The 25,623-nt window shown below is 36.4% G+C and overlaps 1 protein-coding gene across 10 annotated transcripts in view; it reads right to left on the bottom strand.

Moving 5' to 3' along the window:
* Nucleotides 1–25,623, bottom strand: part of ADAM22 (ADAM metallopeptidase domain 22) — a 179,938-nt gene that overhangs the window by 43,198 nt on the left and 111,117 nt on the right. For all 10 annotated transcript variants that reach the window (XM_036328278.1, XM_036328277.1, XM_036328273.1 and 7 more), the window contains exons 8-18: nucleotides 22,327–22,397; nucleotides 19,150–19,224; nucleotides 17,429–17,500; nucleotides 16,197–16,363; nucleotides 14,708–14,792; nucleotides 13,608–13,698; nucleotides 12,159–12,210; nucleotides 9,648–9,747; nucleotides 7,318–7,389; nucleotides 7,000–7,092; nucleotides 2,918–2,998 (exon numbers count right to left, since the gene is read on the bottom strand). In XM_036328278.1, coding sequence (XP_036184171.1) covers nucleotides 2,918–2,998; nucleotides 7,000–7,092; nucleotides 7,318–7,389; nucleotides 9,648–9,747; nucleotides 12,159–12,210; nucleotides 13,608–13,698; nucleotides 14,708–14,792; nucleotides 16,197–16,363; nucleotides 17,429–17,500; nucleotides 19,150–19,224; nucleotides 22,327–22,397 — 959 coding nt within the window. The remainder of the gene's footprint in view (nucleotides 1–2,917; nucleotides 2,999–6,999; nucleotides 7,093–7,317; nucleotides 7,390–9,647; nucleotides 9,748–12,158; nucleotides 12,211–13,607; nucleotides 13,699–14,707; nucleotides 14,793–16,196; nucleotides 16,364–17,428; nucleotides 17,501–19,149; nucleotides 19,225–22,326; nucleotides 22,398–25,623) is intronic.

Genomic DNA, 25,623 nt, shown 5'->3' on the forward strand with positions numbered 1-25,623 from the left:
GTTCACTTCCCCCTAAAAGTACTGATCTATCCGCGGCAAACACAACGGGCGGCACGGCAGCAGACAGGAAGACGTGGCAGCACGGACTCAGCTAATGCTAACATTTGAGAGCATCTTGCTCTATACAGATACACTGTTCCTCAAAGCAAGAAAAACAAGAGCATAAAACAAAAGCCAGGAGGATGCCAGCATGGATGGAGCAATAACTCTGTGTCTTCATTTTTGTGAGAAGCAACACAGCCCTTACACTCAAAAGGACTCTCAGGCAGACCTCCACGTTGCACATGTCAGAAAAACACATGCTTTATGACACGCCCCCTTTATACTTTGTAGTAAGTACAGAAGATTTCAAAGCATTCTTATGGAGTTTTTAAATTTATGATACATTTTCTATCATTATAGTAATTATATACTCATTTTAGAAAAGTTTACATAATGTAAAAATGCAAAATTAAAATAAAAGACAAAAGTTACTCAAATCCCCACCCCTAAAAGGCAGCTATATTACATTTTGTTTTACATTTTGTTACATTTTTTCTCTACCTTTTTCTACAAGTTTTGATTTTTTTAAACATAGGTATAGTCAAAGTATAGATAATATTTTATATTCTGCTTCTTTCCTTTACTTATGAATTTCCTCATCATAATAAACTTTTGTAGGTATCATTTTTAATAACTATAATACATTGCATTGAGCTAACATCATATAACCAATGTACTAATAGGCTCGATAGGCTCTGTGATTTAAAGAGAAATTATGTAAAATGAAACCAATTTTACCATAGGCTAACTGAAATAAATAAGAGTTTACGTTCCTGTAGCATCTCATCAATATTATGTAATAAAATGGCTTTGAACAAAACACTGTTATTCCAGGACCTGCTATGTCTCCAAGTTATGCTGTTACAACTAATGTGGCAAGAACATCTTTCTGTGCACATCCACCATTTCATTGTACCCTCATCACCACTGTTAGCTAAGAAACGCAATGCTAATTAAATAAGAAAGGAAAATACTTTTACACGAAAAATCTTTAGTCTTTTAGGATGACCACCTTTAAAATAAAGCATTTTTAATGGTTCAGGTAGATATACCACATAAAAACAAAGAAGAGGAAGAACCATGAACAAAGGTCATGTGAGCCGGGAGTAAATTTTCAACCACTGAATCCCTCTTTTCTAGAGGAAAAAATACACAGGCAGTCCTAGCTTCACATGGCTCCAATGTGCATGAATTTCAGGTACCACAGGATTGTTGAAGAAGACTGGTACCCCAACAACACAGTTCCAATATCAGTTACCATAATATATTAACTGTGAGTAATTGCATAAAGCACAAGCTTTTACTACTAGCTCTTCAGTTGAGTGATCACTAGGTAAACAACAGGTGAATGACCTAACTCGTCACTCTTTCAAAGCCTCTCAGTGACTGGTCACTTGCCATCTGTATATTTAGTGCATGCACAGACAACCAGGTGTGTAGTTGTGGTGCTGCTCTGTCTTTGGGAGATAGCATGTGACATTTTACAAAATTGGATAATCAAAAGAGGAAACTAACCAACAAAGACAAAAGTGCAGCAAAAAAAAAGAAAGAAAGAAAAAGAAAATTCTAATCAAATGTAGTGAAATTCTAATCAAATGTAAATGTTGTTATAGAAAAAATCACTGACTATGGGAATGTTGATAGTGCTATTTGGCAAAAAGCTTCACATCGACATCTCTTGGAGACAGTTCACGACACTGAAAGTTCAAAGGATGAAATGTTGAAAGCTGATTTAAACTTAAAAAGGAGTATGGATAAGATGTTCCTGAGGTTTACAAGAAGGTGGCATTACTCCTGGTAAGTTTTTTACAAAGAAATAAAATACTGCCTGGCCAGTGTTGCACAGTGGTTGAGCATTGACCTATGAAACAGGAGGTTACAGTTCAATTCCCAGTCAGGGCACATGCCTGATTGCGGGCTCAATCCCCAGTAGAGGGTGTGCAGGAGGCAGCCGATCGATGGTCCTCGTTCATCATTGATGTTTCTAATTATCTCACTCTCTCTCCCTTCCTCTCTGAAATCAATAAAAACACATTTAAAAAAAAAAAGAAACAAGATACTTTAATTCTTACTGTTTCTGTTTTAATTTAGTGTGCTAAATAAATGAGTTGCTTTTCATTTCCATCTTCATTTAAAAATCAACAGTGAGAGAGGTTTGAAGAGTCTGACAACCTTTTTAAAAGATCACAGAACAACTGTAGTTTCTAAGATGACTTTGCATGGTTCTAGCTCTCAGGGTTATTTTCATGACCCTCCATTATCTGTACATACACTGACCCTTCGAAACCTGGGACCCTAGCCAAAGGTGATCAACTTCCGCATCTTCTCTATTTACAACTAAATAATATGAAATTCAAGAGCAGCTGTTGGTGACTGAGGTCATGCAAACTGTCTGGGAAAAACAAGAGTCAAGACAGAGAAACAGGCTCCTTCAGAACCCAGTGCTCTGTGGGTCTCTCGCCTTAGCTGACTTCTGTTTCAAAGAGCTGACGAGAGTCTGGTTGTTTCCTCCTTCACTCGACAAAAAGTTAATGAATTTTATTCTCCACTTAAAACAAAAACAAAAAAAACCAGTTATTTCCTCCTTCACTAAATAGATAAAAAGCCAATGAATTTTATTCTCTACTTAAAACAAAAAAGGCATGCAAGCAATCTTGGCTTTGTTCAATGTGAAGACAAAATTATGCTGAACATCTGCTCAAGCTTTGAAGACTGAAATTTAAATTCCTGAAAAATAAATAAAAGGAGAGTAAGAATTTATATGAGAGAGAGAGACACGAGCATCTTGTCCATTTCCGTGTCATCTGGGTGTCAGTGCACTGAAGATACGCCTACTTTTTCCCATCTGGTGTAGAGTGATTATTCTGTAAATTACCTGGCTTGAGTTTCCTGAGCATGATTCACGAATATCACAATCATTTACTGCTTCTCGGCACACAGTCCCCATAGGCTGAAACTAAAATGAACAAAAACCAATGTGTAAAACTGCTGAAGAAAAATTTCTCAGAGTATCATCTTTAAAAAAGCAAAATGAAGATTTGGGGGATAGGAATATCTTAAACTCCTTTAACACGGTAGTCTGTGAAAAACAGCTACTGAATGAAATGTTAATCTGGTACTTTTCGGAGAGAGTTTCTTGTGTATGCAGTAATTTGCACAGTCATCACACACAATCCCTGAATATATTGGTAAAACAGGACCGTGCTTGATGATGCATCCTTTGAGATGGAGGAGTCAGTCAAGTTCTAGGAATTCTTCCTTCCAAATGGCTTTTGGATTTACACTTCCCCCTCATTTTTACTGGCACGTTTATCACATTACTTTTTCTCTTACCTTTTCTGCCAAGAATTTGGAAGTTACATTTTGGGCTAAATTGCAAAAGTTCGATTTTCTGGCGAAGCTATTTCTTCCCGTGCTCTCCTTTCCCTTCTTTCCCGCCTCATTTTTAAATGGATTTATAGCTTGGTCCTTTATTCTTTTCTAACGTCTCTATGATTTGTACCCATGTATGGGAGGGATTTTTGTTTTGTTTTGTTTTTGCCTGTTTTCAACCACCTTAAATATTTCTTGTAAGTGTGGGACTAGTACCAATATATTTTTAAGCTCATCGGATTTATAATTGCAAGACTGCTCATTATAACAAAGCAGAGATACATAGCGTTTTCATCTTTTCCCTTTGCTCTTCAATCCCACTTACTTTCCTTCTACAAAATGTTAATATTTGGGGCTGGATCTTTCTCTGCTTTGATCTCCGCTCACAGAAAGACACACATTATTCTTCAAGCAGGCGCGCACACACACACTCTCACACACACACACACACACACACACGCACACACACCTTTCATCTTCCTCCCTTGCTCACAACCCTCCAGACAATTCAGTTTCCTGTTGTTTGTAGAACATGAACAGCACATTGCCAACTCCAATCAGCATTTCAACAGATACTTTTTAGAAGATCCAAACAAAAATTGTGTTCATTTGTTCGTTCATTTATTCATTCATTCATTCAAGTATTTACTAGCCACTTAAATGTGCCAGGCACTGGGAACCTAATGGAGAACAAAACTCAAGAATCCTGCTTGCAAGAAACTGTTTTAATGGGGCAAATAGGCTATACAAGCAAGGAAATAAGCAGAATAATTTCATCTCATATATTCTGGCTCTCTTCCTCCTTGGAATTGGGGCACACCACAGTTTTAGAACATCTGGGGTAGAAATATGAGCAGATTTAAGGTAGAGTTTATATGAGAGTGGAAATGTTCAAGGACTACCAGAGATTTCTGAGAGAAAGCACAGTTAAGGAGGACCTGCGCTAAGTGCTGGGGCACAGAGGTAAATGTATCATCCCAAATCCCTGCCCTCCTAGAAGTTACACACTGAGAGAAGAAAAATAATACATAAGCAGTATTTTATAGCAGAGGTCCACAGTGATGGCTCGAGGGCAACACCTGGTTGGGCACATGTGGGTGTTTTTCCTTTGGTTTGTTTTTATTTATTTTTCATTGCTGACAATATTACAGATGTCCCCCATTCCCCTCCCTTAACCTCCCCCTGCCCCCTATCACCACATTCCCACCTCACCCTAAGCCTACTGTCTGTTTCAGGCTATGCATATATATATATTCTTTGGTTAATCTCTTCCCCTCCTCACCACCCTCCTTCCCTCTAAGATCTGTCAGCCTGTTCCATGTATCTATGCTTCTGGGTCTATTTTGTTCATCAGTTTATTTTGTTCATTAGATTCCAGATAAAGTGAGATGGCATTTGTTTTCCTTTGTGTGGCTTATTTAACTTATCATAATAATTTCCAGGTCCATCCATGCTGTCTCAAAGGGTAAGAAATCCTTCTTTTATACAGCTGCATAGTATTCCATGGGCCAAATGTACCACAGCTTTTTTATTCACTCATCTACTGATAGGCACTTGGCCATTTGTTTTTCTAAATAAAGTTTTATTGGAACACAGCCATGCCCATGGGTTTCTGTATTTTTGATGGCTGCTTTCAAAGGCAGAAGTCATTGACATTGATAGCTATGACCGACAAAACCTACATTCTGGCTCTTTATAGAAAGTGCTTGCCAACTCTGACTTATATACACATTATTATAAACACATGTAGAAAAAATAGAAACACACTCAATTTCTCATCTTGTTCTTCTATGTCCACTCCTCCATTCACTATCTTGCTTTGGCCCCTTCAGGAGCCCACGGTAGGGGTGAGAGCGGGGATGGAAGGGGGTGAGAAATTAGCAAAAAAGACCTTACTTGACTGGTACTTATCTGTGGGATGATTAACATACCACTTTATTGTATGTATTCTATTATTTTTTATTTGTTCTTTGAACTGATTACATCACAAAGAGCCAAAGTCCATAAATCAAAGAAAAATAGCCTAATTAAATGCACATAATGGGTGGGCAGACTTAAAATATTGAGAATTAAAATAAGGGATTGAGGATCCCCTGTTATGGCCTTTGGAAAAGCTGACAGAATAAACAGTTGAGGCAGCCAAAATGAAAGAACGTCTGTTTCACATTTGGTTTCATCTTCCTCTTTTAGAGAGTTTGCTCAGAGATCTCTGCCAGCGCCTCACTTGTCTTACAGAGCTGCCAGAGACACCGTGGTAATGAGAAAACAGCAGAAATCGCTGCCAGCAGATCTGGGAAGTAACTGCACATATATTCATCCCCGGCTGAATGAGCCTACGCAGGTTATTTCACTTCCTTGAGACCGGGATTGCGCAAGTGAAAAAAGTCTGGATAGTAATGCCTATCAGAAAGTGTGGTTGTGAGCATTATCTAAGACAACATCTCAGCCAGGGGTGGATTTGCCCCCACGGGGACATTTGGCAATTTCTGGGGACATTTTGGTTGTCACCACTGAAAGGGATTGTGCTTGCATCTGGTAAGCAGAAGTCAGGGAAGCTGTTAAATATTCTACAATAAACAAAACTCACCCTCACAACAAAAAATTATCCAGCCAAAAATGTCAATAGTGCCAGCATTGAGAATCCAGATATAAGATGTTATACATTAAAAGTCCTTAGCACTATCTCCGGCACTCAGTAGATAAGTGGTTCATATTTCACCCTCTCTTAACTCTAAGTAGACTAATCAACAAATAATCAGTAAGTATTTGATGAGCGTATTTATTCATTCATTCAACAAATGTTTACTAAGAACCTGTACCAATTACTGTGTAAGTCCCTGGCTCTGCCTCCATAAAATGTACAGAATGAAAGACATATTCAACCTCAGAAATAATGTAGAATATTGTACCAGACTTTCTATGAGGAGAGAAAAAAAACAATAGATTTCTCTGGAAAAGGTAAGCCTCAAATAACTGTTAGTCTTGATGGAAAGGCTTAACTATTTGGAGACAGGTATGAAGATGCTGGTGGGAGGGTGAAACAGTCAATGTGTTTCAAGGTGCATTTTAAAATCTCTTGCACAGCACATGTAAGCTGTTATCATGTCTAAAGTATTCCTTTTGCTCCTTCAAAAGATAATGTAAGAGATGTACCAAACTGAGCAGTGAGAAAAGAAAGGTCTACTATATATCCACTTGGGTTTACATGAAAGGGAAAACAGCATTCAAAGATTTAACACCTGTTTTCATTTAATGTGCATAGTCCTCAGGGAGGCAGTAGTAGTGAGAGGACAAACTCTGGGAATTATAAAGGTGCAGGCCCTAGCTCCCTGACTTACTTGTTTTAAGACCCTGGGCAAACTATTTAACCACACAAGCCTCAGTGTTCTCATCTGATAAATGGGAATAAAAATAGTTACTACACCTCACAAGATTTTGTGAGGATCCTGTAAAGCATTTGGCACTTAGTCACTTAATATGTGTTAGATACTACTGTTGTTATTAGATTATATTCACCTCACCTTAACAGTGTCATCAAATACGTCCTCTTTTTCATCAGTTGGTTATGAAACAACGTTTACTTACCTTGCACTTTTTACAACAAAGACCATCACTGCACTGAGAGTCTTGAGTCAAGGTGCATTTCTTACAACACTCTGCTCCTTCGAGGACACATTCCTAAGGAATATAATCATTTGCATAATGTCAGAAATGGGATAATTTTCCTTAAAGTACCAGGATATATTCTAAAATAAATGAACAACCTCGTAATAATAATCTTCCTTCCACAAATCTTATAAAACTTCCAGGCACCACCCCTGCTCTGTATGTCTATCTCAGTGTATGGGCCTGGAATGACCCTGAATAACCTAAATGAAGTCATCAAAATACCCAGAGACTTACTGCTGGGGTCCCGCAGTCACACTCCTCTCCAGTTTCAATGAAGCCATTACCACACTCAGGAGGATCGAGAAGCTGTGGGATGAAAACCAAAAAGAGAATTAAAATAGAGAAAAATCAATGTCAAAGACTTTATGAGACCCTAAGTGCCACACCTAAGCTTCTGGCATATCTGTCAGTTATTCCAAACTATATTTCTATTTTCCTAAACAGAAAGCACAATTTCCTATAACTTTAGAACTGGGGACCTTAAAACAGAAGTGTCTAATATTGTTTCCATGTCAGATTTTTTTAAAAAAATATATTTTATTGATTTTTTACAGAGAGGAAGGGAGAGAGATAGAGAGTTAGAAACATCGATGAGAGAGAAAAACATCGATCAGCTGCCTCCTGCACATCCCTACTGGGGATGTGCCCGCAGCCCAGGTACATGCCCTTGACCGGAATCGAACCTGGGACCTTTCAGTCTGCAAGCCGATGCTCTATCCACTGAGCCAAACCGGTTTCAGCTCCATGTCAGATTTAATCATATATATATATATATATATATATATATATATATATATAACATATATATATATATGTTATATATATGTATATAACATACATAACCAAGTAGGGTCTGATAAATGCCATCAAAATAAAATATGATCTAGCCATTGACCAAAACTAAGCCAGAATGACTCCTGGAATGTCATTTCCTTTAAATAGAAAGCAAAGGATTCAAATCTTGGCTCAGCTACTTATCTTGGGCAAACAGTTTACCATCTCTGAGCCCAAGAGTTTTAGTATTTAAAACAGGAATAATATCAACTGTCCATCTACATCACAAATTGCTGTGAGGATCAAGTTCAATTACCTGTGAAAAGCCCTTTATTAACTATATTTTCTTGTGTAACAGAAAGTTATTTCATTGACAATGAGAAAAACATCACAAAATAACAAATCCACTAATTTTTAATATAAAATATTGTTCCTCCTATTAACATAGTCCTGCAGAGAACAGCAATGATAACTTTCCCCAGAAACAGAAGCAGTTTTTGGTCTGTACAAGAGTATATTTTAAGACTGTTTAATTTTTAACTCTCCATCAATATATGTTTTGACTATAATTTAACTTATGATTATAGGTAAAATTAGTAAATATAGTTGCTATGTTTTAAATATATAATATCCATTCAAAAATTAATCAAAGTCTACATTTTACAGGATGGCAGTGAATACACACCTATCAACACACATACACACACATACACACACACACACACTTTCTTAAAACCAACTAGAGGGAAGAAGCAAAACCAAATAAAGCAAGCAACAACAACAAAGAATCCCCACCTCATTTCAAATACTCTCTCCTCTCCAACAAAAGAATCAATTCATCTATCTCTCAATTTCATTTCCATTCAAAGAGAGCATAACGAATGAGACAGCTTTGGAAGCCAAAACTAAAACGTATCTAGGTGAAAAGCACTCTTATTCTCTTCCTCTGGGTTCAGAATAATCAGTAATTTTGGTAAAAAGACTTGAACTGTTTTTCCTTTATAGAAGTAAGAATTTTGTTCAATTATCACTTCTGGAACTTTCGGTGCTAAAGTCATTTTATTGCCATGTGATACATTTCCTAAATGTCACCGGAGTGACAGAGGATGAAAGCAGGTGAATGACTCCCAAGACTGTGGTGCACAGAAGCACGCCACCGTTGACATAATTGACAAGGACAAAGCATTCTCCTTTAATGTGCAGACTTCCAAGGGCAGGAGGAAGACCTGCTTTCAGGCAGTCAGTGATCAAAGGACGTTCCTCACCTTGCAAAAGCCTCTGACAAAGTCTAAGCACAGAAAGACTTTCTCCTTCTCTTCTTTAAGCAAACTTGGTTTTCATATTGAGAAGTACTTGCAATTTTAATCATACTGCTTATTCTGAAAGGCAATGGCAGGGAGTAATGAAGGTAGCTATACCCCCTACCCCCTTTCTACCGGTATGAGTTGTGATTATGTACCCAAAGAGGGGAACTCAAGAAAAACGAAATGAGAACATTTTGTAAGTTATCCCTGAATCATCATGTGGCCGTATAAATAGAAAATGAAAAAATTTCAGAAAGCAAACATTCTTATTTCTACCTACTTTCTATTCCTATCAGAAAAGCCCCAAATGCTCAAGATTAAAGCTGGCTTTGAAAATGCAAATACTTAGCAAATTTAGAATACGTACATATGCAATATGTACAAGCCAAGTTGAAAAGCTCTCTTTTATAAGACCAAATGGCTGAAAAATTTGTGTTTATTATACTTTAGAAAGATTAATAACTAATAACTGTTCACACTTATTACCTTAGAAGGTCTGTTGAAAAGGCAGGCTCCACCTCCACTATTCAGGAAGTCATGATACTCTTCAGCATTACACTGGGTAAACTTCTTAGGAAGGTAGTAGCTATAAGACAGAAGGAAAGTAATAGCTGGGTACAATTTTTGTCTCCCTTGTCTGTATATTAGTATTAAAATTGAACATTGTTAAAATTATACATTTTCTCAAAAGTGAAAAATAAATTCCACTTATGTACAATATTTGCATTCAAATCCCTAAAAGTTTTATTCAATCAGTATATTTCTAAATTCTTCATTTGGTGACCAATGGTGATGATGGGTTGTTCATTATTTGCATACATATTCAAAGGAAACACACACACTTGTAATTTCCATCAAAAAGAGGAATAATTTATTTCATAATAAGTCGTTCCTAAATATTACAATTGGGCTGGAACCCAAACTGCAAAGCCGTCTACAAAACCACTGACCTATAATCTACAAATGTGTCAAGGTCGTGACTGTCAAAGAAAGTCAGGAACTGTTCCAGACTGAAGGAGGCTAAAGAGATAAAAACCTGATGCCTGATTCTGAACCTTTTCTAAAATGACATTCTGAAACACAGAGCCAGTGTTGAATGAGGGCTCAGAATGAGGTGATTTTATTTGTTGCACTGTGTTTCTGTAGGAGGATGTCCTTATTGGTAGAAATGCACACTAAGTTGTTGGCAGTGATGGGGCACCAAGCTAGCAATTTATGATTCAAGGACAAAAAGATTTTGTTACTATTCTTGCAAATTTTCAAGTTTCAGATTGTTTCAAAAAATGTATACAAATAAAGTAACAAAGGGTCAATAGAAAAAGAAATAACTATAGACCAATTTGGCAATGTGTGTTAAGAATCTTCAAAATGAGAAATATTCTCAAATCTAATAGTTTTAATTTAAAAATTTTTTCTTGAGCCCTAACCGGTTTGGCTCAGTGGATAGAGCTTCAGCCTGCAGACTGAGGGGTCCCAGGTTCGATTCCGGTCAAGGGCATGTACATGCCCAGTAGGGAATAACTCTCTATCCCTCTCCCTTCCTCTCTGTAAAAAATCAACAAAATATATTTAAAAATAAATAAATAAATAAATAAAATTAAAAATTTTTCTTGAGGAGATAATTAGCTTGTGTTCAAATATGTCTGAACTCAGATATTTATGGTGGCACAGGTTATAATAGCAAATAACATGAAAATAACCTAAATGTTCAACAGTTAAAAACAACAACAACCTGTTAATAAAATAGAATACCATGTAGTTATTAATAATCATGGTGTTCAAAAATAAAGACTCAGAAAAAAAATTTGATTATATAATGTTAAGTAAAAAAAATGAATAAATGGTTATATATCCAACAGGATCCAAATTTTATAAAAGAACAATAAAAATGAAAAGAAAAAGATATTGCATTTAAACATTATTTTAATATTGTTATTGTAACATTAACCATGGTATTTAATTATGTAGTAAGTATTTACTTTTTAAAATCTGGATAATGGTTTACAACTGTTCACTCTTTCATTCCTTCTACCTTTTCAATTATGATGGAAGTGGATGGAAGAGAGGGAGCCCCGAAGCTGAGTGAGTATCTGGAATGTTGCTGAAATAAGAGCAGAAGATGATGAAAGTTTAAAAGTGTGTGTGTGTGGGGGGGGGGGGGGTGCAAGAAGAGATTAGACGAAGATCTTATATGCATGTATGCATTACCTATGGACACAGACAATAGGGTGGCGAGGGCCTGGGGTGGGGTGGGAACCGGGTGGAGGGGAGCTATGGGAGGAAAAAAGAGGGGCATCTGTAATAATCTCAACAATGAAGATTAATTTAAAAAAAAAAAGTAAGGGGTAGTGATAAGCTTGGCACGAAAGGAATGATTGTAGAATTTAGAAAGAATAAAAGGTTAATGCCTGATAGTGTGTGACGGGTGGGACAGGGTACAAACAAAAACCTTTCTCAGGAGAGCAGCTGTGCACAGCTCCGCCCACTCCTCGTTCAGTGAGACGCCTGTGGTAGCTTGAAACCGGCCCTTGTAGTGTCTGCCTACACACCATAGGCTCTACTTATGGTGGAAGGCTGCTGGCAATCGGAGAAGTGACAAATCTGGGCTTTTTTCTTGTTTTTGTTTTTTGTGAGTCAGCTTACCAGCACAGTCCTGTTTATAACCCACTGAATTTGACTTGAAGAAGGTAAAAGGAATGAGATTAGTATGTAAGCCATCAAGAACGAAGCTGTTCCTCATCTCCAGCCTAGATTCAAGGTCAAAAACATCTTTGACCTTTGACCTTCTGGATTAATTGACATCAATTGTTTTCATAAATAAGATAGTCGTTTGTGAAAATATTTTACATAACAAAGCCACTGAGAAAACCTACTGATTCTCTCCTAAATGCCTGTGGTGAGGGTCCATGCACTAAGTTATTGGGTGTCATATTCCTAGGAAGACAGCAGCACAGCAGGGAAAGGAAAAGTGAGGTATTTTCAAGTAGAGTGGCTCACCCGGTGTCTCCCATTATGCATCCAGACCAGGTGTCCTCACATTTACACTCACCTAAGAGAAGAGGAATACACACGCCTTATTACAAAGTAAAAACAGGTGCCTTTGAGTAGTTCCTATCTTAAAAAGTATATCTTAACTTTATTCCTAATATAATTTTTAAAAAGTAATACCTGCTTTCTAACTTTTTTTATAGTTTATATGCAGTGAATAACCACAAAAATCTACCCTGACCCTGTCAACTTTACATAATTCTCACTAAAATTAAATCTTTTGATATTTTACCAAGTGGCCATATTTTGAAAGAATTCACTTAAAATAAAATACAATGAAATAGTGACACACCGCTCCAGGATCTTAGTTTCACAGGCCTTTATGAGAATTCTTATAATTTCCTGTTTATTGTTAAAAAGCCTCTGCACCAAGGCTGCTGGCAGAAGGCAGTATGATATATCGATTAAGCAGAAGGACTTCAGAATCAGAATCACCCAGGTTCAAAACGTGGGCTTGCCATTTAACTTAATCTTGAGACATTACCCTTTTATGATCTAGTCACATCTGTAAAATGGAGCTAATAATGGATATCTTGCAGGAATATCTAGGCAGGGGTGGGCAAACTTTTTGATTCAAGGGCCACAATGGGTTCTTAAACTGGACCGGAGGGCCGGAACAAAAGCATGGATGGAGTGTTTGTGTGAACTAATATAAATTCAAAGTAAACATCATTACATAAAAGGGTACGGTCTTTTTTTTTTTTAGTTTTATTCATTTCAAAGGGGCCGGATCCGGCCCTCGGGCCGTAGTTTGCCCACGGCTGATCTAGAGGATTAAATGAGTATCTACATGTAGATAATACTGGCATTCAATTGTTTGTCATATAATCGGTATTCCACAAATTATAATAGTTATTAATATAAGCAATCATATTTATAATGTCTGTTATTAAAAATAAAATAAATATGACTATAAGCAACGTACTCATAATACATAGTGAAGTAACTTGGTGAAATATATTCCTCATAATGCTAAATATAGCATATTTCACTAGGTCCATATTGACTAAGCCCTTTATCAGTCAGGCAAATTCTCTCTGGCCATATTAAGAGATGTTTTAAATAAACCATAATAAAACAGTATGCCTTAAACCTATATGCCTAGGATTTTTTATTAAAACACTTAAAATTATTTTGTCCTTTTTATGTGAAATTCACACATTTATCATCACAATAACTTTAAACGTTCATAACACATGGAGAAATTTTCATCTGTAATATAAATATAATGGTGTATTACTTTTGAAAAATGTTTTGTTTCATGCCCTAGCTGTTTATCTTATGTTATCATCCAAACTCTTTTGATCAAGCAACTGAATTAAAGAATCTCATTCTCCAAAATATTTCACAGATAGTCTATTTTAAATACAATTAAACCACACGTGTACTTTAACTTACCACTTGCTAACTTTCTTTTGTCTGAGATAATACCAATATTATGGGCTAATGACTGGGCAAGTGTAACTGCCATTAAATCAGTTTTCCCAAACTGAAAAATAAAACAAAAGTAAAATACATGTAAATGCAAATTATTTTTATTTAAATGGGCCAGAGAAAAATTCACAATATAATTGAAAATAAGTAATCTCTAAGTATTTTATTTGGCACAGGTTAAACACATAATAGCCAATACTGAACTACTGAGCATTTGGGGAGACGTAGTAAGAAATAAATCCGTGTTTGATTAAGCCTTATAGACTAGAAACCAGGGAATCGCCAACTTATCGGTTTGGAAACTTAAACCTAATTCTGAGTCCAAATTTCACCAGTGATATGTCTGAAAAATGCAATACTTACATATAATTAGTGATTTGGATAATAATAATAATAAGTGAGTAAATTATTTGGAACTTTTCATCTCAATGTGTCCACTTGTACTCCTGAAATTTCCCCAAAATAAATAGAACGTGGCTTCTGAGAACAAATGCTAAATAACAGGATGTGGTGATGATCTTTGGTCAAAAGAAACTTAAGGGGGCCTAGAGGTATTTTTTTTCAATATACAGGCTCCCAAGGATTCAAGTATTTCCTTTTAGGTCACTTCCATCAGGTTTAGTGCCTTAGGGGTAGAAGGAACTCTTTGAAAAGCCTGGTCTATTTTTTTCTCCAAAAATTTGCCAAGTATCAAAAAAGGAAGAAAATTTCCAATTGGGTTTTTGTAATAAGCTGAACAATTCAGAAAATTACTCAGTTCTCTGGAAAATCAAAGTGATAAACAAGATTTTATTGTCCATGCAGGTAAAAGTAAATATTTTCACTAAATAATCTGTAAATAGCTAAATCTGGAAATTATTCTAAGTAGACCATGAACAGAATTATCAGATATTATCTTCTGTTTTTTCCTTATTCTGCCCTCTGGTCATTTACAGTAACTACACTGGTATTAATAAAACAACCTAACATGGAGAATGTGGCATACTGAGGACTTATCTCTTAAATATTAGGAAAACATTTTCAGCCATCATACCACTTTGTACTGTACAGATGTTCACACCTACTTCATTCACGCCTCCTCCTTTCAGCAACGAGCAAATCCCACCAATATAAGCTGCCCCGCTCCGGCTACTCTCAAATTGACTTCCCCTTTCAGAAAAGGAAATGAAAAATACTTACTGCTCGCAGTTCAAATATCGTAACACCTCTCATTATTAATTTATCACACTTATTTTCTCAATGCACATAACATTTGTATACTATATGTTCCTGAAGCAAAGAAGGAATATGAAAACCGTTCATACACATGACCAAAAAGAAAGGTTTCTGGGGATGTTGCCCCATATAATCACTATCTTCAAGAGAACTCTACCTATTAAAAAAGAATTACTAATATGATGTACTCTGAGAAGGATACAAAATCACTACTGTGCTATTTCTGCCAAAAAATGCATAACTTGAATCTTATAACGAGAAAATATCAGCCCCACAGAGGGGCATTCTATAAAATAATAGGCCTATACGCTTCAAAGTGTTAAGTTCAAAATAAACAAAGAAAGGCTGAGGAAATCTTCCGGATTACAGATTAAAGAGACATGACAGCAATGTGTAGTCCTGCATTAGATTCTGAATTTGAGGCAGGACAGAATTAGCTATAAAAGACATTATTGAGACAATTAGTAAAATCTGAATATAGACTGTAGGTTAAATAACGTATTGTACCAATGCTAAATTACCTGGTTTTAATAATTTACTATAGTTATATAAGAAAATGCCTTGAGTATTAAGTAGTAAATGCCTAGTAAGGTCTCCAAGTTACTCTCAAATGATTCAGGAAAAAACAACCACCTGATAGATGGTTGAAAGGAAGAAAAAGGTGTAAGAAGAATGAAAGGAAAGAAATAATAAAACAAATGGGGCAAAATGTAAACAATTAATGAGTCTGGATGAAAGGCATAGGATTTTTCCTTACAACTTTTCTCTAAGGTTGAAATTATATAAAAATAAAAAGTTACCCCCAAAATATACTCTTTTACTTCAATTTATAACTTTCTTCAACAAAAGCTCTGACTTCAAATGGCAGGTTTTTAAAATGCTATTATATATATCTTGCTATTATATCCAATAAACATGTTACAAAAAAACCTTTAAGAGTGAGAAAAACAAAAGATAAACTCTGGAAATACTAAGCTCTCATCTTAAATCAAAGACATAGTTAACATTTAAAAGCCAACGACTTTAAAGAGTATAATTAATAAGTTAAAAATACTCGGTATGAACATTAACAGTACTTCTACTCAATACATGCTTTCATTAAACCTCTTGAAAATTTAAATGAAATGTATATGCAATAAGAAAATAACTCAAAATTAAAGCTCTTACATTTTCATGCCAATTTGAAACAACCTATACTTTAAAAACTTCTTCCAAATGTATCTTCCCTATCAAATCCTAATTGTATTATGCAGTACAAAGGATACATTGCAGTCACAGGTCATAGAGCATTCAACATGGAACCAGGAAAAGTAATAAATCATTACAAAAGTTACGTACGAAAAAAGGTGAACTGCATCACTTTTCTCTTTGATAAAATCCCTCCTGTATTTCATAAACTCACGTAGGGTGATCAATGGATTTTCAGATATGGCAAACTTGTTGTCAGCTGCCCAGGTTTCCATGGCAACCAATACTATCCTTGTTTTAAGTTGGTCTTTATATATCTAGTGTATAACAAAATGAACACACCAGCTATACATGTGGTAAAATCAAATGTTTAATGAACAGGACAAAAAATTTCTACTTAAGGAAACACCTTGAGTTTTAGTTAATGTAAGAAATTTCATTGTTTTTAAGGGAGATAATTATTTTTCTAACTTACATGCATTTCCTTTGAGTAACAGGGAATCAATTGTTTAGCAAGTAACACCCAAAGAATAGCACTAGTTAGAAACAAAAAAATCATGTTTTGACAAATACTTGTGCCCTTATTCAAGGCTCTCCCTGAGTCCACCTTCTGGCACCCAGACAAAGCATCCATGCATTCTTGAGTTCCCTAGCACAGTGGTCGGCAAACTGCGGCTCGCGAGGCACATGCGGCTCTTTGGCCCCTTGAGTGTGGCTCTTCCACAAAATACCACGTGTGGGCGCACACGTACAGTGCGATTGAAACTTCGTGGCCCATGCACAGAAGTCGGTATTTTGTGGAAGAGCCACACCCAAGGGGCCAACGAGCCGCATGTTGCTCTCGAGCCGCAGTTTGCCGACCACTGTCCTAGCAGAAATGGAACAATGAAGACTCTCCAAGGAAATCCTCTCTACACAACCCGACTGTCCCTGACTAATGTCATAGAAAAGGTACAGGCATTGTCTTGTGAGGGGAAGATTTGGAAAGTAGATTCAGTAGGATTATTTAGTTGCATAATTCCCACAGCATCAGGCACCCTTTTGAAAAAGGCAAATCTTATACTGCTTTTCCACTGGTGGAAGTACAGGGTGAGGATCTTTGTTAGGGCCTATGACCCAACCTTTTCTTTTTCCCATGTGAAAAATTCAGGAAGGAATATCAGGCATAAACCTGTGGGAAACTGTGGCCACTTCCTTTTATCATCTTCCCAGCCAGATATCGAAGTCAATAAAGTCAACTGCACGGTTACCAGGGATTTGGGAGACACCTTGGCTAAAGTGTAACTTAGAGTAGTGAAAATGTAAGAACCATATTATCGGTTCTACTAGCCATCAAGAGATAAAATTCCTCTATGGCAATATTGAATCGGGTTGTTACTTACTAAATCCGCCATGTTCACCACAGATTTCGCATACGTATTGGTATGTACAACCGAAAGCCGGTGTTTTTTAAACTGAAAGCAAAAGGAAACAAGTGAAGGGCTTTCAAAGTCATCAGCAAATAATCAACTCAACAAAGAAAACATGGTGTAATTAAAAGATCTCTATGGTTTTCTGTTAAAAAAAAAAATTCTTACATAAATAAATAAGAATTGAGACCTAGTCCTTTACGTGCTGTAGTCTGAGAAAAGGCTCTTAAAAGTTGGAGGCCTCAGTTTACTCATCTGTGATATGAAGGAAAAAAATACTCATTCCATCTACTCCACAAATTTATTTCTACCAAGAGATTATTATTCAGAAATGATTAAAACATATAAAGTTTTCTATGAATTGCAAGACATACTAATATAAGTAGCATCCAAGTCAGATAAAGTGAATGTGAATACTGCTAAAAGTATAAAAATGTATGAATTCTATAAGACGTATTCAGTCAAGAGAAGAAAGCCCTAAGGTTACAAAGAGGTAGCTTATAGGCTAGATGTGAATCACATATACCTTTTGTTTGGCACCAGTGCTGTTTTAAAACTCAGGAAATACCATAAAAAACCTGATTTCTGGCTTCACTTTAAATTAGCATCCCCACATGGTAAATATGGGACCCACCAGACCAGCCATGTGACATTCCTTTCTTCACCACAGGCCTCACTCCTCTCTATTGTTTAACACCTGACTCACTTTATTTGTGTTTTCTGCATAAAGATGTCTATAGACATCTGAATTGGTGATATTCCAAAATACCCAAAATTATATTTTTGCAACTTATGCTTGTTTTGTAAAAATCTCAGGGAATACTAACATGCACTGAATTCGAAAAGGTAGAAAGGTAAAACTTAGTCTTAGCCTGAGCAAGAAAGAAGCACTCAATCTTGATGGTATAATCAATAAAAAGAATTAAAATTGATATTATTTGTTTAATCATATGTAAATAAATTATATTTTCCCTCAAATATATCAAAGTAAATCCAAATGTACTTTCATGTGAAATTAAATAAAATCAAGCAATGTGCATCATTGAACACTTTTAGTACAATGCCCTAGTTATGCAGAATCAATATAAGACTAGACTGTGACTATAACCATATGACTGCTACATGCCCATGAACTGAATCTATATAGGAATTGAATATAACAAAATAACAGACTCAACAAAAATGAGTTTTGCTAGGCTCTTATCCTAAAAATCCTAAAAATCTGTATTACTTGGCTATATAAGCTTTTCCATATGGTTTACTGCACAGCAAGACAGAAATAGAAATGTTGCTTCTATTTTACTAGGATAAACTTGAACATTGAAAACTAAAGTGTCACATAATTGGTGTCTCACTAGTGGAACTTTACATTTTTTTTTAAAACTTGCCATTTTAGTAAGAGGAAATATTAGCCCCTATCTTAGTCAAGTAGGAATTGATATTAATCAAGAAAGAGTTGACATTTTGAGTCCCAGAAATATTTTTGGAACTTCTCAAAATACCATTAGTTACTTTCACCTAAGGGTGTTTCCTTCTTATAGGTTGTTGCTGGGTAACAAACATATCTGGTTACACAAATACCTTGTCCAGGTTAACGCTTTATGGACCTCTTTCTTCTAAACATATTCCTGCACTGACCAGTTTTATCCAAGGTACGAACAAGTGCAAACAACAACAAATTCAGCAAATCCTACCATGAGATGATCGTTCACAATCATCAGTTCAATATATTTGGTTTCCTCCTCTACATTTCGAGGGTGGCGATGGAGCTGCAATATAGTAAAGGAAATGGCACCTAAATAGGCCCTCTGAACTTGGCTGTGAAAAACTAAAAAATATGTTAGACATTAGATTCTCAGACCTTATTCATCTTATAGCTGAAAATGTGTGCCTTTTCACCAACCTCTCCCTATTCCCCCACCCCTTAGACCCTGGGAACCACTTTTCTATTCTGTTTTCATGAGTTTGACTTTTTTGTTGTTGTTTTTTAGATTCCATTTATAAGTGATACCATGCATTTTTGTATTTTGGATTTAAGGCTGAATAATATTCTATTGTATATATGCCACATTTTCTTGATCCATTTATTCTTTGATGGACACTCACATTAATAATATTGACTTCTATAACAAAGTTGCTAAGAAAGTAGAACGTCAATGTTCTCACTCCCTAAATAGGTAACTGAGTGAGGCGATAGATGTGTTAATTAACTCCATGGGGGAAATGTTTTCACAATGCACACTTAAATATCTTACAATTTTATTTGTTAAGTATACCTCAATAAAGCTGAAAATTTTTTAATAAGAGAAACAAAAAATATGGGAGAAGTAAACAAACCAGTTTCCCCCTTTTATTCATTTAGCATTTATTTTTTCATTTTCTTCAATTAATTTAGTTTTTGAGGAAGTAATACATTTACATGGTTCAACAATTAAAGAATCATAAACAAGTAGAGGGTAAAAGTCTTCCTCTCGCCTCTGTCCCCATTTACCCAGTTTTTAATCCTTCCCCAAAAGTGGGTACAGCAGTTACTGGTTTCTTCCAGAAATAGTATGCATATAAATCAAAGGATATGCATTTCATTATGTACTTCCATCTATTTCATTCTCAGGCTATTTTCATTTAACAGTAGACCTCAGAGATTGTAATAAAGCAGTTTAATTTAAGCTCCTGCGAATCTCTGAGAGGTCTACCGGGAGTGAGATGATTGACACTTGTGTTCTTTAATCTCCAAATCTGGGATTGAGACATGTTCCTTCCTCTGGCAGGGGTGAGGGGATCCCCCAAATGACACAGGAACTTCGTTAGGATAGTTCTGAGTTCCCAGGTTTGGGTTATGCAGTGCAGCTACATCTGTCTGTTCAACAACACATTTTCTCACCTTCAAAATCATGACCAGAGAACGCTACTGGCAAGAGCCACTAAGGCAGCCATATGCCTTTGTTCTCCGCAGTTAGTCTATAACACACTCTTTAGCAAGGTACGCAAAATTAACTTTTTCCTTTACGCCATACTTTTTGATAAACAGTTTTTTCAATAAAATCTTTTTGCTCACTTGCCCAAGGGCCATTTTGGTGATGAGGGTATACAATCAAACCTAAATCCATAATGAATGTGTTTTGAGTACTGCATTTAAAGCAAACTAAAACATTCCTGCCATGTGGATTTTTGTTTCATTGCTAACACACTCCCAAACTTTAAAAAATATATATTTTTTTTCAAAATCCCTTATAATAAGTTGGTAAGGAATGACAGACATAATTTGAGGTTTGGAAACCAAAAAGCCACATAAACTGCACCCAATCACAGGGGTCTCTTTAAAAATGGGTGTTTTTAGGGTGCTAGTCTCTGCTTTTTTAACTGTGGAGGACATTGAGCCTTATAAGTTAATACAGTAGATTCACAAGTTTCCACATTTTCTGAAGGTCAGAAAGTTGCCAATATTGGCCACACAGTTTTAAAACACTTCATCTTCCTGGGTCCACATGGTTCTCAGAAAGAGAAATCAAGTTTGTCTGCTTAGCATATGACTGGATGTTACAAATGTTTATGAAAACCATAAAAGAATTATGTCAACAGAAAATCATCCTATTCTCTCATTTATTAACTTATGAAAATAATTCCTGTTTCCAATTAAATCCTCATGGCAATTACTTATGTCTATTTAATTGGGCCTCAATATATATACATATTCACAAAATATGTAAAGTTCATAGTAGTAATTCATAGAACACAAAGACTTCTGAGAGTCAGTATATTAAGCGTATGTGGTTATCAGAACTCTGAGACCAGACTTTCTAGGTCAGAATCCCAGATCCACCACTGGGTAACCCAATATATCCATGGGCAAGTTACTTAAGCCTCCTATGCTTAAATGTCCTTATCAGTAAAATGGAGATAATAATAATAATAATACCTTCCTCATAAGATTGTTATGAGGATTAACATGTGTTAATACAATTAGAATTCTTAGAACAGGGCCAGGCACATGGTAAGTACTCAATAAAATTTAGCAATTACAATTCACATTAGAAATTTGTTTGTAAACGTGTTTTATTTCATACAGATTAAACATATTTTAAAAAGAAAATACCTGTTTCATTCAACAGTTTCATCTTACTAGATATCTAGTTCTCTCACCCTGTGTTTGTATGCCACACACATACTATCACACCAACCACCACCACAATGGTGATGATTGCTTAATTCTGATGGCCCGAGTTCTTATTTTGTCTGAACCATTTATCAGTTCCATAATTCTGCACGAGTCATTTTCACATTGAAAAGCCACTGTTTTTTTCCTGGATAAGAGTAATAATAGTACCTACTTCATGTGGTTAAAGCACTGTACAAACAGTTGTTATTTTTATTACTAAGTCCAAGATCCATTGAACAGTCATAAAGTAGACATCCTAATTTTATATTCTAGGCTCCAAAGTAACTCAAGTGTGACAATAGCATTTGTGGCTTCAAAACCTGATGTATTCACTCAGAAGTGGTTATCTTTAAAAAGATAAACACAAGGTTATGCACTATACAGGCAGATACCAGGATATGCATACTAGGTGGTGCATACCAGGTAAGGAAAAAGGCCTGTGTCAGAAAGCATCTGAGATGCCACGGCAGGGCCCCATAATCCATCTACATGATGAATAACCACATTATCACCACTGTCTTGAGTCCTTTCTGAGTCTATGAAAAAATATAGCCACACCTTCACTGCTGGCGACAGATCCATCATGCTTACTGCTTACCACACCCTGACAAATGTCGTGACTAATATCCTCTCACAGGGACTTAATGTGGAGTCAATTGACTGGCAGTTGCCAAGTGTTTTTAAAGCATCACGATATATACCTGTGAATACATACCTGCCGTTTAGTCCTTTTTGGTCTTGGCTTCAAAATAAATTTTGGTGGAGTGATATTTACTTGTTGGAACTCTAAAAGGAAATAAAAATAAATTAAATTAAACTTATTGAAATGTCTATCTTTATTTCATACAAGGCAATCAAAGTTTTACTAGCCTTTCCTAACAAAAATTATATAATTATACTTTATTAATACTTATAATTATTAATAACTAGTTGTAAATTTTATAAGATATAATGTTGCACTTCATGATAATACAGAACATTAATCAAAACAATTGTGTTCATATCAATACTGAATAAATACATTATGAACGAGTATAATTCAAAAAAATTTCAAACATTATTCCTGTTCTAACTTATCTCAAAGTTTTTCTCATATTTCTCCCATAAAACCATTACATTCTTTATTGGGAACCTTCTAAATAGCCAACTTGACCGACACGTTTACTACTGACCTTCATTAAAGAATGACACTCTAAGTGTTGGTGAAGAAGTGTTGGTGGAGCAATTAGGACTCTCATATATGAGAGTATAAAACTGATCAAAAAGAAAAACAAAGAAAGAAAACACACTAATCCTAAGAGATGTGTCACGTAAAACAAAAGGTTCTACCACCAAACAAGTGTAAAATTGACAGGGCCAACTTCTGATAAGAAAAGAAAACCAGAAATTAATTAAGACAGACCTGAGTTTTCAAAGAATATGTTCAAAACTCATTTTTAATAACAGCAAAACGGCCAAGTCACTTCCAAAATTTCTGTTGGAAATAAACTCTCAAGAAAGTCTCTTCTTTTTTTTTTTCTTTTTTTTTTCAAATTATAAGATTGTATAATGGCAAGCCTACAATAAAGACTGGGGGTATTATTTATCACTTTAAATATTAATTAATGTTGATTACTTCCAGTAATATCTATTAGATTGTGGCTTTATTCTTAGGCAGCTAGTCATGAATAATTTTCTTCCCATAAGAGGGATTATAAAAGTTACATAAGGTAGCTGTGTGAAATAAGAGCATTATATGCTCATTTGCAGATTTTTCAAAATAGTGAATTCTATAAAATAGGACCTTATATCCCTTTGGCAACAGGAGAGAAGGGGGAGTCCTAGTTCTCTTTAAGGGAACTGTATGAAGTCAAGGACTTACCAATTTATTTCAGAGAGGAAGGGACATTAGAAAATATTTATTTCATTTCTGATGAGAAGACAATGAAAACTTTTAAGTCATTTTCCTAAGTAGTAGTTTAGGATTTGCTATCAGTTTAGTAAATTTTCCAACTCCCCTTGGTCCTCTCTCCCAGAGAACATTCTCATTGTGCCATAATCCAAACTTCCAGTCCATCTCTTCCTAGCTGTGGGACCATGGAAAAGAAACCAGCTGAGCTTCATCTATAAAATGGAAATATTAATATATATCTCACAGAGCTGTTGCACAAATTACAGTGAGATTAAAATTTAGAATGTATTATGGCCAGGATCAGGGCTCACTGAACAGGGAGAAGCATCTCCACCCCAGATATTGGGAGTGCGCCCTGTCTTCAGAGGAGAACACAATGAGCCCAGCGTAGCTAGGACCCTGCACAATCACTGCTCCACTAAATGAGGCCAATTTTCATGTAAAGATTTGGATGCAACTCTTAAATCAACATCTGTAAACAAATGACCAATAAACATTCATGAGAAGGAAAGACTAATTCCACAAATAGCACATAAAACAAAAATGTTAATCTAAAATAGTTATTCCTTAAAATGCTGGGGCATAGAGAGATGAGGATAACAACAAATGGGAAACGGGAGAAACCAAGATGGCAGCATAGGTAAACACCTGAAATTACTGCCTCGCACAACCACTTCAAAAATACAACTAAAAGACAAAACGGACATCATCCAGAACCATAGGAAGGCTGGCTGAGTGGAAATTCTACAACTAGAAGGAAAGAGAAAAGCACACTGAGACTCAGAGGAGGTGCGGAAGTAAAGTGCAGAGATACAGAGGCGTGCATGGAAAGGGCTGGCAACTGAGGACACGGTTGTCTTTTTCAAACAGGAGGGAGACATAGGCTCCTGTTCTGAACTCCAGTTCTGGGCAAGTCTCTAGGGACTCAGACTCATACAGGGAGAAACTGGACTGTCTGGCAGCGGGCAGAACTCGAGGGCAGCTTTCTCTCGGAGGTGCTTGCAGTGATTACTGCAGGACAATGAGACCCGGGGCCTCTTAGGGCAGGGCTAAGGATCAGCCATAGCTGTTTGCCCTGCCCTGTTGATTACCTGAGACCCCAACCCACCCAAGCTGTGCGCAGAGGCTTTTGCATATGAATGACCTGGCCCTTTGCAATCTAAAATTACCTAACAAACTGCAGCTGGGTCAGAGAGACCCAGAACATCCAAAAGAAGGCCCAAGGCCCCACAGCAGCTCGCACTGCTTCACAGCTGGGCCTCATCTGGGCACCTCCCAATCCCAAAGAAAGAAGAGGAATCTGCAGATCTCTCCATAATTCCTGCTGGGTAGCCTCAGGAAGAGGCTAAATTAGCACCTCCTTAGAGATCCAAGAGCCAGTGTACCCAGTGGTCAGAGTGGGACCATTCAGATTACAACTCCTCAGATCCATAAGGGACACACTCAGGGGGCAGACTCAGTGAGCACCAAAGCCCCACTGAAGCAAGTCTTGCCCCATAAGGGTGTCTCCAGCACAGAAGTTCTCCCACCATAGACACAGCTGGTCCTCACAGCCAATTGGCCTGGAGGTCAGTTCCTCCCAGTAATACCAACAGCAACCAAGGCTTAACTACAACAAGATTGTGCACACAGCCCACAAAGGGTTGCACCAAGAGTGTCCACCTCAGATAATTGGGGAGGCTGAGCCACTGGGCCCTATAGGACACCTAGCACAGAAAGCCACCCTATCAACACAGGGAAGCAGCCAAAATGCGGAGACAAACAGGTCACAAATGACAGAAATGGAGGAAAACAACAAATGGGAAATGATTAAGAGGTCATTCCTATGTTTACAACACAGTATTTTACCAAGAGTGAATTTTTATATATGTTATCTATGCAGACCGACTTCTGATCTAACATTATTTATCTTATAGTACCTTACTTGGAATCTTACAATTTTAAAAAGTTTTCCTTCAATGTGTTTGAGTTATATCTTTCCAAATCATCCACTGTCAGCATGAGGTCAGCCTGCATTTTATTCTCCCTCTTGACGCACTTGACTTTCTCTCTAAAATTATGAGCAGTTGTGTGCTAACGATATTCCAGCTATAGATGAGCTCTACAGCATTCAAATAAATT

The sequence above is a fragment of the Myotis myotis genome, unplaced genomic scaffold, assembly GCF_014108235.1.
Source record: "Myotis myotis isolate mMyoMyo1 unplaced genomic scaffold, mMyoMyo1.p scaffold_m19_p_11, whole genome shotgun sequence".
NCBI classification, from domain to species: Eukaryota; Metazoa; Chordata; class Mammalia; order Chiroptera; family Vespertilionidae; genus Myotis; species Myotis myotis.